Source organism: Heterodontus francisci, chromosome 2, assembly GCF_036365525.1.
Source record: "Heterodontus francisci isolate sHetFra1 chromosome 2, sHetFra1.hap1, whole genome shotgun sequence".
In the NCBI taxonomy this organism is placed as follows: Eukaryota; Metazoa; Chordata; class Chondrichthyes; order Heterodontiformes; family Heterodontidae; genus Heterodontus; species Heterodontus francisci.
In genome coordinates this window covers 69,189,642-69,206,399 of record NC_090372.1, presented here as the reverse complement: position 1 = coordinate 69,206,399, position 16,758 = coordinate 69,189,642, and the positions used below count along the sequence as shown (strand labels likewise).

At 41.5% G+C, this 16,758-nt stretch overlaps 1 protein-coding gene across 1 annotated transcript; it reads left to right on the top strand.

The window, feature by feature from the left end:
- Positions 1 to 725: 725 nt before the first annotated feature.
- On the top strand, positions 726 to 15,004 carry cfap90 (cilia and flagella associated protein 90). Its single transcript, XM_068050657.1, has 3 exons — positions 726 to 1,068; positions 9,980 to 10,096; positions 14,776 to 15,004. The coding sequence occupies exons 1-3, from the start codon at positions 877 to 879 to the stop codon at positions 14,932 to 14,934; spliced, it is 468 nt and encodes a 155-aa protein (XP_067906758.1). The 5' UTR covers positions 726 to 876; the 3' UTR covers positions 14,935 to 15,004.
- The last annotated feature ends 1,754 nt before the right edge of the window (positions 15,005 to 16,758 follow it).

Sequence of the window (16,758 nt, the reverse complement as noted above, 5' to 3'; positions counted from 1 at the left end):
CACGTACGTAGCCTCCCACCCTCCATAAACTTCAGCTCATTCAAAACTCTGCTGCCAATACCCTATCTTGTATCAATTCCGCTTACCCATTATCCCTGTGCTTACTGGCCTACAATGACTTCTGGTCCTCCAGTGTCTCTAATTTAAAATCCATATCCCCATCTTTAAATCCATTGTGGCCTCACCATCCCTATCTCTGTCACCTTCTCCAGCCCTACAATCTTCTGAGAATTCTACTTCACTCCAATTTTGCCCTGTTTATGCATTCCTCTAGCTTTGCCCCACCATTAACAGCTGTTCCTTCCACTGGGTAGGCCCTATGCTCTGGAATTCTCTCCCAAACTTTCTCACCTGACTTTCCTTCTTCCAGATTCTCTTTAAAACGTATCTCGTTCCACCAAGCTTTCAGTCACCTTTCCTAATATATTTTGCTTTGTATAAGCCTCCACTTCTAACCGATAACACATATGCTAACATGTTCTGTTCTGGTGCAATATTAATGTGTTGCCTAAATGCCAAGACTCCAGGTGCTGGGTAACAGCCCAGAAAGAAATGTCTGTGTGTAACCTGAGCTCAGCAGATGTGGAATTTTCACACCGATCACATCATCAGCCTTTTTGTGACGTAGACAGTGGACGATAATCGACCTATTGTGACGTGTTAGCAGACACAGGCTCCATTCTGAGGTCATTAATGCGGCAATGAGACTGTCCTTGGGGCAGGGTCAGGGGCAGCAGCAGCGGGTATTGGTGCTGGTAACATCAGCAGGGTCACGGTGATGGTAATGTGTGCTGATGTCCGGCTCAGAAAGTAGTTCAAGTTGAAAAAGAGGCGGAACTAGCCCCGAGTCCCGAGTGTTTGCAGCTTAGCAACGAAATGACGCCAGAAGTCCTGGGCCGCGGAGCTGGCGCCTGCTTTCCTTCTGTAAATAGAGAAGTAAATAAAAGGGACATGACGGAAATAAGCAAACGCTTAAAGAACACGCCATTGTGTGCCTTATCTGGCTTCAGTTTCATTCCAGAGAGAAGAGACCGCCACGAGCTGACTTACTTCGGTAACCAGAAGAAGGTGAGTGCGTCTTCCAAACAGAATCTTTTCCATGAATTCTGCCTGTCACAGTTCTTAACTGTGAAAATATTGTTTCTGCTCTTGACAACATGCCCCCTGCAGACATGCCAACTCAATCGCCTCATATAGAGACGAACGCTCGAGCTTTGGTATGAAAATCGTGAGTTTTTTTCAAACAAAAAACAATATAGATTGAGGTTTATAAATCTCATTATTTAATCTCCTAACTGTTCAGAACTCTTTACAAAAACTGTATTACTGCATCTGAAAATGTTTATGCAATAACACTTTTTATTTAAAAAATCCCATTTGTTATACGGATAGCATCATGGCTATCCAGTTTATTCCACTGCACTTTTCCCATCGCCCTGCAATTTTCTCTTTTTCAACTTATGTAGGATCTAACTCATCTCTCCCAGCCAGTTGATACAAAGACTGAGTGGTTGCTTTACACACAACATTGAGACATCTTGATGAAGGACCAAAATGCCCACAGTGCAAACCGGAGCCAGGGTCGGACAGAGTAGGAGCCCAGTTGGAATACATGAAAATGTAGAACTTGGATGTTGGTGAGCTTGGATATTTAAAGCCTGTAGTGTCAGAGAAAGGACAGAATGGGGGAGGAGAGAGGAGCCCTCAGTTTTATAGTCAAAGAATGTTGTTGCTCTGTGCAGCTTGTGGTAAACTACTGAAGTCGATGCTAACACCTAACATTCTGAGAGCTGAACAGAGAAAGGGAAGGACCCAACTTTCAGAGTGAGAGTCAGTGCCTTTGCACTGACACATCCCTGAGTGAACCTGAATCTGCCCAGCATCACTGGAAACTTCAATACATGTTTCAGGCATTTATAGAAAGGCACAACGACAAACAGGAAAAGATGGCTATTCCTGTGAGAGGCAGCTTCACTCAGGCTCCAGACTAGACAAAGCAACATGCTTCAGCAGATCCCATTTTCTACTTCCTCTGTAGTTGGCTGTCCAGAGTCTAGATGCATGTGTGACTTTAAGCAATTGGGTGCCTATGCACAGAAGGACTGGTAAAGTCCTGACTTTTCAGAACCCTCTTGCGAGATCATGAGATGTTAAATTTGACTGAGAAAGCACATATCATGCTCAATTTGAAAGAGTTTGCATGTCTGCCCTTGCTAATAGTAACACAGAAGAAAGTCCATGTACAGATCAATCACACTACCCTCATCAAACCTGTTACTTCAAAGAATTCAATCATGTTTGCCAAATACAATTTGCCTTTACCAAATCTGAGTTGGTTTTCATTTATTAATCTATATTTTTCCAAGTGCCAGTTAATTTTGTCCCAGATTACTGTCTCTACAATTTTCTCCATGTTAGGCTGACTGACCTATAGTTGCTAGGTTTATTCCTTTCTTCTTTTTGTCCAGGAATATATCATTTGCAATCCTCAAGTCCTCTGACCTTCTTCCCCAGAAATATTCAAAGACATTCTTGGTGAAGAAGCAGCAGTGACTCTACAGGCATTATTACATCATTCATGGATTGGCTATTGGTACTAATACTATTTATAATGACGAGTATGGAAGTGGTGGGTGACCTATCTTATTATAATGTCTCATAAATGAATTCCAAAAGAAAATGCCACCTCACCTCATGATTAAAGAAATACTTTGATTTATTCAGTGTTCTGTCACGTCTACCAGAAATAACTCAAGTCTCACAAACAACTAATTATCTTGACATGCAGTAACTTACACAGCAGCTGTTTTGCATACAACAGGATTTCACAAAGATGTGACCAATTAATATTTTGCTGATAGTGGCTGGAGGAGGAGACTGGCAGTGGAACTTTGTCAATTTAATAAACTTTTAAACACCCAAGTAATTTCCCTTGTGAAATTACAAAATCTTATTTTTCCTATTCCTCTTACATGATGCTACTCCTGTGGTTTCAGCAGACCTGGAGGCAGACTGCTTGTTCCCCTGCTCAGATACTTGTGGCCGACATCCTCTGGGTTTTCAAGCTGTGAAGGCACCACCAAAGACTCCCCCACTGAACCTGTGCAGGTGCAGACTCTGACATCAAGTCAGGAGGCAGTATGTGGGGCTCAAATTGAGGGATGAGGCAAGGGGAGGGGGAGGAGTGGGAGCACTTTGAACAGAGTCCCCACTTTCATGTCCGCTTTCTCCATCTTCCTTCTCATGGCCTACCTGACTTCCCTGCTAGCTTTGAATGTGGCATGCCACTCAACCTTTCCTGCCAAGATGAGGTCAGTGAACCTTTTCCAGCACTGTATACAGGAGTGAGGGACTACACTCCTGCTGTTCACCATAGCTACTTCGAGCCACACCTGCTTGTTTTCAGAGGCAGGCTTCTTCCTCCTGTCCACTAGGAACAAAATGTTTCTGTGGGTCCTTATAGCCAGCAGAATGATCTCCAGCAATGTCTCAGAACCGACGGCAGCGCTACCTCATTGAGACTCCGTCACTCAAATTGCTGTCTCTCACTTTCCTGTTGTAGAATGATTCTTCTCCAGGCTCCCTTTAAATACTGAGGCTTCAGTTATCAGGTGCAGGTTGTAATCACGCTGTCCACTCTGATGGCTTAGTTAAAGAGTCATGGAAAAATCCACTTCCTGAACTTGCAGGTTCCTGACCCGCTTCCAGCCTTTCCTGTTGTGAGCAGGTTCAAATGTTAAAATACAGCCCTAAAATGTCTCTGCTTTGTTAACCTATAGATCATATAAAGATAAAAATTATATTCTAGAATTTCTTGTGTAATTTTTTCATTGATGGATGAATGTAAGCTTCAATGAGGGCAGTAACCTTTTTTGGAGCTGAATGGTCTAACCTAGTTTGTTGGGCCCATGCTAAGGCTGTGCTGTACAAAACGCTGTATTGTTTAATCTGTGTAAAAACTCTTCCTACCCAATATTTGTTGCTTGTCTTCAATGATAATGGAATATATTTTATGTAACTTTTTTAAGTTGACACATCCAGTCAGGAAATAAGCTGTCTCTCTTATGCAGTGTGCTTCTTCATTTGGTGGTTTGGTGATTTGGTTATCTTACACATAGTTGCTTTCATATTTTACTTTTGTATACTTGTTTTCAATAAACAACAAAACAATGTAAAATACTATACCAATATATAACCAGATAATATCAATAGAGCAAAAATCTCTCAATTCAGGAGGCAATAAGTGTTTCTGAAGATATGGAGGAACTTGATGATGAAGTGGGCAAGTAGGATTGAGATCTATCAGGAAGGGACAAATTTGATCAGCATAATGCTATTTTCCTGTTGTCATGTAATCATAAGCTGATCAAACCAATAGAAGGGCAGGACAGAGACATGGTGGTCATTTTTCTCTACTCCGCCTGGGCAATAATCTGGATTGGCTACCTGTTATACGACCCAACTAATTATTATTCCATTGAAATCATGACTCCCCTTACCCCCATACCTCCCTGCCCACAGGTGAAGTTCAGTCTGAAGAGAATCAGGAAGCTGAATTTGCTTAATAGGTTAAGTATTCTTTTAATTTTCTGCTGTGGGGCCAGGGGGAGCAGGAATGGTGCTCCAGACTGCATAAGGAAACTTCAGGCCTCCTCTGCCCCCGCTCCATTGCTGTGGCCTCAAACCAGTGATTTCCTGCCACAAAGCTGTTCTCAGTTAAAATCCCTCACTATGTTAAAGAGTTCTCAATGACGGTGAAATCAGATCCCAAGTGGAGACCAGGCATTTTCCTAAATGGAGGGAGAGAAAATCAGTCACTGCAATTAAGTTGTGCCATGAAAAAAAATCAACTTGCCATAAGTAACTAGTTAGAAAGCAGCACTGACAGAGGCCAGAGACCAAGATCGAGATTTTCCATTTCGACATTGAGAAATTCTGTGCCCCAGCCCATGATTTCTCATGTATTAACTTATTAATCAGAAAAACATGATTAGGGGTTGCAGAATTTGCTGATATGTGCTCCCAGCAATCCTAGCTGAGGTTATGAGCCCACTCTGAGCTTAAATATGGTTCATGGCTAAGGAAAACTATTATGCTAGAATAGATTATTCATGAACAAAAATTTATAACAACACCAACCAAAATAAAAAACTCCTAAAATTTGAATTAATCAATTATCCTAATTCACTTTATTCTATGTAATTGTAATTAAGGGAAACTTTGCAACAGAAATTGAAAATTTGAATGAGTATTGGCTTTTTATTATGTTCAAAATGAACAATTATGTGGAAAAAGTAATTCAAGCTAAAAGTATTAATGTTTGAATAGTTTATTCAGTAAGTATTGATAGAAATGGCTTCGGGTTTGTTATTATTTGTGATACAGCCATTTCCCTAAGTCGAACTGTGCATTATGTAAGGCCTGCAAATTTCAAAATTTCTTTCCTTTTGTAAGATGAGAATGACAGCTCAAGGACTTCCATACAAAAAGAATGAAACACTGCAGTGGACCTTTGCTTTTGTGCAAGACAGTTGAATGGGTACTATTCATGTCTTGTAAAGGTACATGCTTTTACACTACATAAACACTTCAGAAAGTAGTCTTTGGTAAAACAGTATTATAAAATAATAAATGATCATAATCAGTCATTGCATGTTTGCTGTTCCTTCAGTATTCCTTCCACTGGGAATACTCAGTATGAGGGACTGCTTCTCACCTACCTGTTGTCAGGATCTCAGTCTAGGCAAAACTACAGAGAATGCTTTTTTCATACATTCCTGAACTGGAGGGGAGATAATAGATGGGACTCTGTACAGATGGTTACACTTATTCTTTGTCAGATTTTTCTTTGCCCATTTGGGGTTCAGAAGGATTCTACTTCACATTCAAAGGGCTGTGGGGGCTGCTGCTGCCAATACCTTTTTGGAGGAACCAGTGGCCAATTTAAGTACAAAATTACCCTGTACCTGGGATTTGGTTCTGCGTTTTTGGGCGAGTGCCAAGGAGGATCTGGCCCTGCTGTGCTTAACCGGCAGAGCGGTGCTCCAGAAAATTACAGGCTTATATATTAGTCAGATTTAAAGGATATGGCTGTGCATAACTCTGTATACTTAATTTCTACGACTACTCTGAATTGTTCTTTTTTTTTAACGAGAAACACTCCACATTTATCTAACTTATTGAATGTAAAAGATGTGCATTAGTGGCAAAGTGACTTATTTACATTGTTGGATCAGACTGATAGCACCTAGAGTGCCAAGAATATTATGGCTTTAATTATTCCAATGTGCTGAATATTATTTTCTTATTAAGATTCATAAAGTAAGCGCAATATAAATACCACTGCATGTTACTGCAATACAAATCAAGTTCACACTAACATCACTTGAAAATTGGGCCTGTAATCATAGTTACACAGTATTTACAGCACAGAAGCAGGCCATCTGGCCTAATGGGCCCATGCTGATGTTTATACTCCCCATGAGCCTCCCCAACCCTTCTTCGTATAATCCCATCAATGTCTCTCTCATATGCTTATCTTGCTTCCCCTTAAATGCATCTATGCTAACTGTCTCAACTACTGCTTGTGGTAGTGAGTTCCATATTCTGACCACGCTCTGGATAAAATTTCTGCTGAATTCCCTATTAGATTTATTAGTGACTATCTTGTATTTATAGCGCCTAGTTCTGCTGTTGCCCCACAAGCAGCAACATCTTCTCTATGTCTACCCTATTAATCCTTTCATACTATTAAAGATCTCTATCAGGTCACCCCTCAATCTTCTCCTTTCTAGAGTAAAGAGCCCCAGCCTGTTCCATCTTTCCTGATAGGTATAACCTCTCGGTTCTGGTATCATTCTAGTCACCTCTAGCACCTTTACAACCTTTTTTATAGTATGCTGACCAGAACTGTTCACTGTACTCTAAGTGTGGTCAAATCAAGGTTCTATGCAAGGTTAACATAAATTCTGTTTTTCAATTCTATCCCTCCAAAAATGAACCAGGGAAGTGGTTAGAATGTGGAACTCACTACCACAAGGAGTAGTTGAGGTGACTAGCACACATTCTTTTTTATGGCCTTATTAATCTGCATGCTACTTTTAGTAATTTGTGTAACTGTACCCCCAGATCCCCCTGTTTCTCTACCCAATTTAAACACTTATTTTTCAAGGCCTCCATATTCTTCCAACGAAAATATACCACCTCAGATTTACGTATATTGAATTTCCTTTGTAAGTTTATCATGTATTTTACTTTGTCACAGTCATCCTCTTTATTAACTACACCCACCCCCCACCCAATTTGGTGTTATCCACAAATTTTGAAATTTTAGTTCCAATTCACGAGTCCACATCATTTATCTAAGTGGTGAAGACCAGTGGTCTCAGCACCAATCATTGTAGAACATTCTGAGTCTTTGAATGTATTATTGAATGGCTTCATTGGACAGAGTTTTGATTGATAAGGGAGTCAACAGTTACAGGAGACAGGCAGGAAAGTGGAGGTAAGGTCACAATCAGATCAGCTATGGTCTTATTGAATGGCAGAGCAGGCTCGAGGGCCGGAATAGCCTCCTACTGCTCCTATTTCTTATGTTCTTCTAACACCACTTCACACCTTTTGACAGTCTGAGTAACTATCTTTAACCTCTACTCTCTTGACCTGTGCTGTATGTAACCTAATTTCTTTTAATAGGCATGATGCAATCCATCTGGACCAGCAGTTGTATCCTCTCCAAATTTGATTAGTTTATCAGTTACTACCCCCCTTTTCTACCTTAAATGTCTCGGATATCTTTTTGATCTTCTAATGTCATGTCCACCATGTTAATCTCTCTGGTAAATACTGAGGCAAAGCCGTTATTTAATAGTTCTGCCATTTCGCTGTCATCACCTGTTAGTTTATTATGTGTGTCCCTTATTGGCCCTAACCCTAGCTTGATTTTTCTTTTGTTATTTATATATCCTTCAGGATATTGTGGTATGGACACATTGCCCCAAGAGCTGTCCAGCTGGTGTTTAACCTGACTATTTTGAGGAAGGCCATGCCCTTTAGCTTCTTAGTCAATTGGACCCAGTTGTCCCCATCTCCAAATTTCCTCCATTGTTTACCAGTGCCTCATCCAGAATTGCCCATACAAACTTCGAGATTAGGAAAGTTTGAATCAATAATTATATTATTTTATTTATTGTGACATGAATAAAGTTGCAAAATTGACATTTATTGCCTATCCTTAGTTGGCCTATCAAGGCCTTCTCCCTGAACTGCTGTAGTCCTTGTCCTGATCTGATGCCTGTGGTGATGGGCCCATCCAATATTTCTCACAGTTGAACTCAAACCATAACAAATTGGGAGATTATTCCTCTGTTGCATGACAAAAGTAGTTTTTTTACTCTTTACAAAGTAATTGAACATCATGAGCTTGCTGATAAGCCACAATTTCACTTTTTGCGAGTGATTTCAGTAAATAATTTTGAAAGATGTAAATAACTAAGCCACCAAAATGTTATATTTTAGATGTTATCAGTCAAGAAAGGTCTTTCCCATCAGGTTCCACACTCTTTAAAGGAATAGAATAAGAAATTCCTCATCAGTGACGCAGTTGCTCCATAATCCCAGTATGACAGTTAAGGGGAAAAGATGTAATTGCTGTCAGTTATATTTATGGGTATTTGGGCATTTCTGCTGAAAATGAACAAACATTTAAACATTAAATTACCACTTTGAATTGGAGACAAACACAGAGATACGGAGATTGCAACGAAAGACGCATACTTTATCCAGTTAAATGTAAGAAAGATCAAAGCCTTCGTCCTAAACACCTACCATAAACTCTGTACCCTCACCAGTGACTGAATCCTGCTCACTAGCCAGTGTCTTGGGTTGAGCCAGATTTTTTACAACTTTGGCTTATTCAGTCCCAAGCTGAACGTCCAACCCATATCCTTCCTGTCATATGGATTGCCTACTTCCACCCCAACCTCAACTGATTTTCGACTGAAACCCTCATTTTGTAAACTTTAGACATGACTGTTCCGCTTGGCCTACCATCCTCCAACCTCCATAAACTTGAACTTATCCCAAACGCTGCTGCTTGTATTCTTTGCCACACCAAGTCCCATCGCCTATCACCTCATCCTCATTGACCTATATTGGCCCCCAACCTCTTAGTGCATCCAATTTGAAATTCTCATCCTTGTGTGTAAAACCCTTCATGGCCACAATCATCCCTATCTCTGTAAGTCCCTCTAGCCTTACCACCTCTCTATTCCTCTGATTGTGGCCTCTTGTGCATCTTCAACCTTGCCTGCCCCCATCCCAGTACTCCATCATTAGCTCTAAGCCTTACTCTCTGGATTCCCTCCCTAAACTCTTCTGCTTCTGCACCTTCCCTTCCTTTAAGATGTTCCTTTAAAATCTATCTCTGTGATTAAGCATTTTGTCACCCCTTGACATGTCTCCTTTTTCTCAGTGTCCATTTTCTTCATGCCTTTTTGAAGTAACTTAGGATGATTTCCTATGTTAAAAGCGCTATACAAATGCAAGTTGTTATTGTTGAGAGAAAGTGTGTGAGCCATGCAGAGAGTTGCAGACAGGAAGATGGAAGATAAACAAGAAGACATAGGCCCAGATTTTCCTTGGAGCTGCTATCACTCTGCATCCATAATTTAGCCAAAAGTGCAGCACAAACCACACTCATTTTCAGGATTTGAGCTGCACTTCTGGTGAAGTTACCGTGGCAGAACAGGTGCAGCTCCAAGGGAATTCCAGACCATGGAGATTCATAAAGATTATAGTGCAAAACTAGGAGAGAGAAATTTTCAGGAAGGAATGCATTTAGTTTGTATTTGTCCATAAGCAAGGCTATGGGAAATCAATTAGTGATTATAAACTTTTAGTCAACCTAATAATTTGAAGTGGTATTATACTGTAAGACAAGTTGGACAAGATTTTATACAGCTATTAAACTTTTTTTTAGGAAGTATCCGTGCTGCTTTATGATCAAGTTTTTAAAGTACAACAAGGGTATAATAATAAGATTCATCGTGATGATCGAGAACACAGCCACAGTCAAGGTCTTAATGTGAATGCTGAGGTACGTTACTACCTTTTTCAAATTAAAATGACCATGTCATTCTCCCATTTATTAACTTGTTATATCCTGATGAATGGTTATCATCCAACTGGCTGGAGAGGGGGATAAAGGCATATTGTGCCTTCAAAAGATGGGTGCAAGTATGTAATCTTTCCCCTTTTATGTAATGTTGTTCTGGTAAAGCAAGTCAGTTCTTTTTGTCCCATTGTCAGGAGCAATTTATTTTTTCGTTAAAATATGAGGAAATATTCACTATTTGGTAGAGTTCTTTCATGATTAAAATTAACTTGAATAGTTTATTGAATGGCAGCATATTGCTATGCTATAGCATAGAAAATTCCAGAGACTACCACAAGGAGGATGAAAAATGCATAGAAATAGATCCCGAGCCTGTTGATGGGGTAGGGCTCTTGCTTTGCTCATACCCACAATATATAAAGGTTGATAGTCTTCCAGCTGGAAATCTTGATGACAAGATCTCCTTAGCTGTTGACTTGTATAAGAAAGGTCTGCTGATGACTGAGCATCCGCTACTGCCTAAGAGGGACTGATCTTTTACTAGGAGCTGAACCTTTTAAAAGAGTTACATATCCAGTTATAGTCTCGTACAAGTTAGCATAGAATTGTTCATTGTACAAAATACTTTAATATTGAAAATTTTGTAAATCTTTTTTGGGTCATTAAGAACACTATGCACTATATATTTCCCTGTGAACCTAACCAGAATCAGGCGGGATAGTGGGAGAATGGGGCAGATGCCTGCAGCTGCTTCCCCCACCCCCAACTTGATACCCCTACTGGCTGCCCCTTTCTTGTTCGCCACATGTCTGGCTCCTATTCCATTTTCCTCCTGCAAACGCCTATAGCTACTCACCAAGAATGTCTGATAGAAGGTGTTGGTCGACCCCGTGGAGCAGCAGTGCTATCCTCAGTGCAGCAATGGAGGAGGAGGGCCTAGTGCATGCCTCTTCTATCTCTTACCAGTCACTTACTTGGCTAGGCCTCAAATTCTGTCAAGGCCTACAAGCCTGGGAGTTCCTGCTGTCTGTGGGGCTCTTCTACCCTTTTAGGTCTTTTGCAATCTGTAGTGATGCTCAGTTCACTGTCCATAGAAGTATCCAGGAGAGGCAACTTCATCCTCTTTTCCCTGAGGATGGAAGATTAGGATGAGAAAGCAAGTGGGTTCACCAGGATAGCAGACTCCCCAGTGGTGCAGGGCGTCATCAACTGCACACACATGGCTCTGCAGGCCCCCATCAACAGGCAGCAATACTGCAACCGCAAGGGCTCCCACTCTGTTAATGTGCAGTTGGTGTGCGACCACACCGAGAAGTTAATCTCAGTATTAGTCTCAGTGAATGCCTGCTCTCCTGGCTGTGACAATCAGCAATTCCCACTGTCTTTCAGCCTCCAAGACAGATAACAGGATGACTGCTCAGCAGCAAGGACTACCCCCTTCCACCATCCAACCAGGCAGTGTTACAGGGCCTTCAGAGAGAGCATTGACACCACCCATAACACTGTGGACAAAGCTATCAGTTTGCTAAAGCAGAAATTTTGCTGCTCTGATTGCTGCAGTACACACATGAGAGGGTCTCCATGTTTGTGGTGGTGTGATACATCCTCCACACCCTCTCCGTTATGAGAGCTCAACCACTACCTCCTGGGATCTGGAGACCACATCTAGAGAAGGAGGAAGGGAGGAGACCACATGTACATGCGCAATTGGACATAGTGAGAGGGAGCGGATAATGAGGCTTCACTTAAGTTAACAGGAACCTCCCCAGCCCTAACATGGATCCACCATTTCCTTTCAGTACATCCATTTCAGACTCCCCATCACAATGTCCCCTTAGCCTACATCACTCAATAAAAGCCAAAAGCAAAAACCTTCGCACAATAGTATTCCAGGGGCCCAGGTCTAATGCCCTGGGAGCACTGGTTCAAAACCCACCATGGCAGCTGGTGGAATTTAAATTCAATAAATAAGAAATCTGGAATTGAAAGCTAGTCTCAGTAATGGTGCCTTGAATCTGTCATAAAAACCCATCTGGTTCAGTAATGTGCTTTAGGGAAGGAAATCTGCTGCCCTTATCTGGTCTGGCCTACAATGTGGTTGACTCTTAACTGCCCTCTGAAATGGTCCAGCAAGCCACTCAGTTCAAGGACAATTAGGGATGGGTGACGCCCACATCCCATGAAAGAATAAAAAACAATCTGCTCGAGGCACTGAGGGGAAGGATTCTTGGTGGTCCCTGCTGGTCATTTGCTTCTCCTGTCTGTTGTGGGCTACATTCTCCTGCAAGAGTGAGGGCAGAATTCCATTGACTCTTTGGGATGATGTACCTGCCAGAGTTGAAGAGCTGGAGGTATGTGGAGGCATTGAGAGATATGTGTAAGGCTGACAACATTGTGTGAGGGTGAGGTGTAATGTAAGGTCATTAGAGGTGACTCCTGAGTATCAGGGTGTGCTGCTGGGTGAGTGATGGGGGTTTGATGCATTGAGCAGTGTGAGCTGGCTGGTGTGATGGGTGAGGGATGTGATGTGCAGATACATTCACTCACCTTGACCACTGGATTGAGGCCATTACACTTTTACAGCACTTCTTTCCCAGTTTGTGGAGCCGCTCTCTGGGCATAGACTATCCTCGCCACCTGCTCCCTTTCCCTTTGGAGGATTACTCTCGAGGGCTTCTTGCCTTGACTTCTCGACACGGTGTATCTGGATGGCATCGCTAAATCGGGTACCCTCCCCTTGCCCTGGTGTGTCCCTAAATGGCAATAAATGATTATCCAGCAGCCTGCAGTGTTTTGCTGCAAGTCCCTTTTATAATGACTGCGCCTTTAAAAAGGGAAAGCTGCCTGGAGCATGTGTTTTCTATCCAATGCTACTCAGCACCCTGGATTGTGTAGAGGATGCCAGCATTGAAATGGAGTCTGCAGTTGCACAGGAGCCATTTGTGGCCATGCTACAATCATGAAAATGAAGTGAGTAGATGAATTTTGTGTCTTACCCACCTTGTTTCCAGCGGACGTGGACACACCATGAATTGTGGCCCCTGCGCCCAAAAATTGGGGCAAATAAATTTCACACCCCAAGCCTTTAAAAGGGTTGTACACTAATGATTCCTCTTTCTCCTAAAATGAATGATGTCCTTTTCTGATAGAATTATACTCAAAGAATGAGTAAAAGGAGTTACATGATTTAACATTAAACTCTCCTTACATTGATGATTTGATGGGGGTCTTTATGGAAGTATATTTAAATTCTAAGTGTTCCTCTTATCTTAGCAACTGAAATGGAGAGAATGGGCACTGTCAAAAATATACAAACTTTTTTTTCCTTCAACTTTTGGAATTGAGACAATAAAAGCTGAGATGTCTCATGAACAGACTGGGTTCCCTTGTGATTTATCCTGGTGGGACAGTGCCCTACTTATAGTGTGTAACATGAACCTTTATTTGGCGATTTATCACCTTTTTTATAATATGCAGGTTAAAGAAAGAAATAATTAACTTATACAACACCTATCCCATCCTCAGGGCATCCTAAAGGGCTTCACAATCAGTGAATTACTTTTGAAATACAATCACTGATGTTAAATAGGCAATCCATACATCAAATTACTTCTCTATTTTGGGAGGATTTAGAAATTCCTAAAACTGCAAAATGAGACATTTAGAAGCAAATTTAAAAAGAAATGTTTCTACATTCAGTTAAATGTATTCTAACTTCTTTCAAAATGTTTACCGTAATGTATTTGAAAATGTCAAAGAGATCTGTTAAAGGAACATACAATAGCTTCCCTGATAGCCTAGTGAGTGAAGGCATCAACTGATGCGGTAATACGTTTTACATAGATTTAATTTCTCCTCTATACTAAATTAGCTGATCTCACGTGGGGAAGCTCTTGAGTTACTACGATTGGCTTCAATGGCTTTTTGGATAGGGGAAGGAAAATTCAGCCTGAATTCCCACTCCTGATAGCTATCCCATGACTCATGCTAGAAGTGTGTTTTTGTGGGTGTCAATGGAGGACAGGATCAGGGCTAGCTGCAGTGTTCTCCAAAGCTGAATAGTTTGATGACCATCTAGGCTGGTGCGTGAAGAATGTTCACTTGGGTTTATAGCGCCTGTGGAACCATACTTCAACATGTCAATGGGGGTCATTTTTATTTTCACTGTCTAGGAAGTAATCTGGGGGAATGAGACAGGTTCCGCAAATGGGCGGTTGATCTGCTCTGCCAGATTACCATCCAGGTAATAGAGGTGAAAATTATTCCCAGTGTGTTTAGTAAAGGCAAGGAAATATTGGACAAGTATTATTTGAATAATAATTTTATCAGCATGATTATATAGCAAATTGTGTTCTTGCATCTTCTCTCCTTGGGCGAAACTAAATTGCTCATTCCAATCAAAAAAAATGCCTTTCACTTTTGAAGAGTTTTAAGCTATTTTGAACCAGAAGAAAATTAGTTTATTATGTTAATGCAGGAAGTATGAAAGATTTCGGAATTAATTTTGTTTTCTGAGTAATCAGATGCACTAATTTTAGAAATTATAACTGTTAAGACAATTTAAATAAATATATTTTATGTAAATATTAGTTCAGGATCTGTTAGCATTCTAATTATCTTTTTAAAAACTTTTGAGTAATAACTACATATCTGCCTTGCAGGAAAATGCTCGAATAGTTCCAGTCTTGTCATCATCGCACTACGGTAAACGCCCCCCGCTTGAACCAACAAATCGAAGTTTCGTCAGGATTTCCCGAGTCAAAAAAGAATTTTACAGAAGAAATGGCATTGCCAATTATTTGGAGGAGGATCAACAATGAAAAACGAGAGTAAAGTCAGACTGATAGTCTCCTTTCCTCTGCAATTTTAATAAATTCTTTTTTACATGTAGATTTTGTTTCTTTTAAGGAGAATTCTTGATTAAAAATTGAAACTTATTTCAAGCTTGAAAACTTTTCTGAACAGATGGAGAGGTCATCCATGTGCATATCTGGAGCTAGTCATCATTGCAAACACTTTGGGCCGGATTTTGTGGTCAGAGGCGAAGAAACAGTGTCAGACATTCGTTGCACTTGCACTTGCCTGTAGACTTTCTGTGGGCTTTTGCACTGCAAATTCCAGTCAGCCAACAATGGAAAAAATGTAGCACCCTCTACAGGTATCAGGGACAGTGAGAACAGGGCAAGGGAATGTGCATCTCCATAACCAATCATACCAGAGTTCGAACTAAGAAGTTCTATTAAATTCAATCACAAATCAGGTTCAGAATGCAAAACGAAGAGATAGAAAGAAATACTGAGAGAAAGAAAGAGAGATGAAAGAGACACTAAAATTTTAATCTCCAACAGTAAATAAATCCATAAAGAATGAGACTCCACCCTTATTAAAGTTCATTTTCAGTGCCAGGGAGGCTGTTTGTTAAATATGTACTTATATGGGAATGGGCAAGCCCTAACCTTTTCTGGTGAGTTTCTCACTCACTGACAGATTTGTGTCTCATGAGATGACGCTCTGAGCCTTGGTGGTCAACTCTCTGTTAAACATTGCCTGGTGTGGCTCAGGAGACCCACTCTGGCATGGCAGTCTCTGCTGCATTTGCTGCAGAGGAAAGCAATGGGCTGAGAAGGTGCAGAATTCACTGGCCTCTGTTTTCTCCAGGCCCTCTTCTCAGCCAGATGAGCTTTCCATTTCTCCTAGCCTCTTCCAATGCCCCTCCAAACAGTCAGCATCAAGAGGGCCCAGCAATCAGCGACTGTTTCCCCGTTGTTCATGTCATTGTCCGCCATCTTCATATTTCGCTTGCAGATATCCTTGTAGCAGTTTTATGGACATCCAGCAGGTGATTGTATATTTCAGGTAAGTACAGGAACTGCACACTGTGAGTGGAGAGTCCCTCAGTGAGCAGCAGGGCATCTCGGAGAGCAACTTTCTGATTTCTGTATTTAACTGTGGACACTGGAAGTTGTTGCCTGATTTTCACGCAAATAACCGACACCACTGTTGGCCTTAATATTATTTCTACTGCAAAATCCGGCCCTATACAAATGCAAGTTACATCCCTCCCCGACGTCGGGGGTCATGGCGGAGGTGGCTGGAAAATGCCTCCGGCAGAGGCCTGCTATGGGCCTCGACGCCGGGAAGGCCCGGCCCGATATTGCCAATAGCGGTGAGGCCTTGTAGTGGCCTCCCACCGCTGCTTGGCGACGGGAGCAGTATTTACATATTTAAAAAAATGCAGATTAACAAATTATTTACCTTCTCCCTCCGTCCGTCCCGCTCTGATATTGGACACTGGTGGGGGCGGGGGAGCAGGTACGTATTTCAGTGTGGGGGGGGGGGGGGTGTAATGGGGAGTGGGGTCAAACTAATCTGATTGGGGGCGGGGATGGTGGGAAGGGGTTGAAGTTAAAAGTTTATGAACTTTGGGAGGGGAAGGTCAGGTACACAAGGTAAATATTTTTTGGGGGGAAGGAGAAGGCAAGGAATGAACTGCATGGTTATTGGGGGGAGATGGGAGAGGTGCTGGAAACATTTTAATTTTTAAAAATAAATTTAAAATGCCTATACCTTTAAATATTTAAACTAAATGGAAGGGTTTGAAGCCCTTTAAAAATGTTATCGGCGCCTCTGCAGTGGCACCTGGT

Bases quoted from the DNA above. Each gene is read 5' to 3' on its own strand.
- cfap90 (XM_068050657.1), top strand. From the start codon at position 877: ATGACGCCAGAAGTCCTGGGCCGCGGAGCTGGCGCCTGCTTTCCTTCT. The intron at 1,069-9,979 runs GTGAGTGCGTCT...ACTTTTTTTTAG, and splicing joins ACTTCGGTAACCAGAAGAAG to GAAGTATCCGTGCTGCTTTA. The intron at 10,097-14,775 runs GTACGTTACTAC...TCTGCCTTGCAG, and splicing joins GTCTTAATGTGAATGCTGAG to GAAAATGCTCGAATAGTTCC.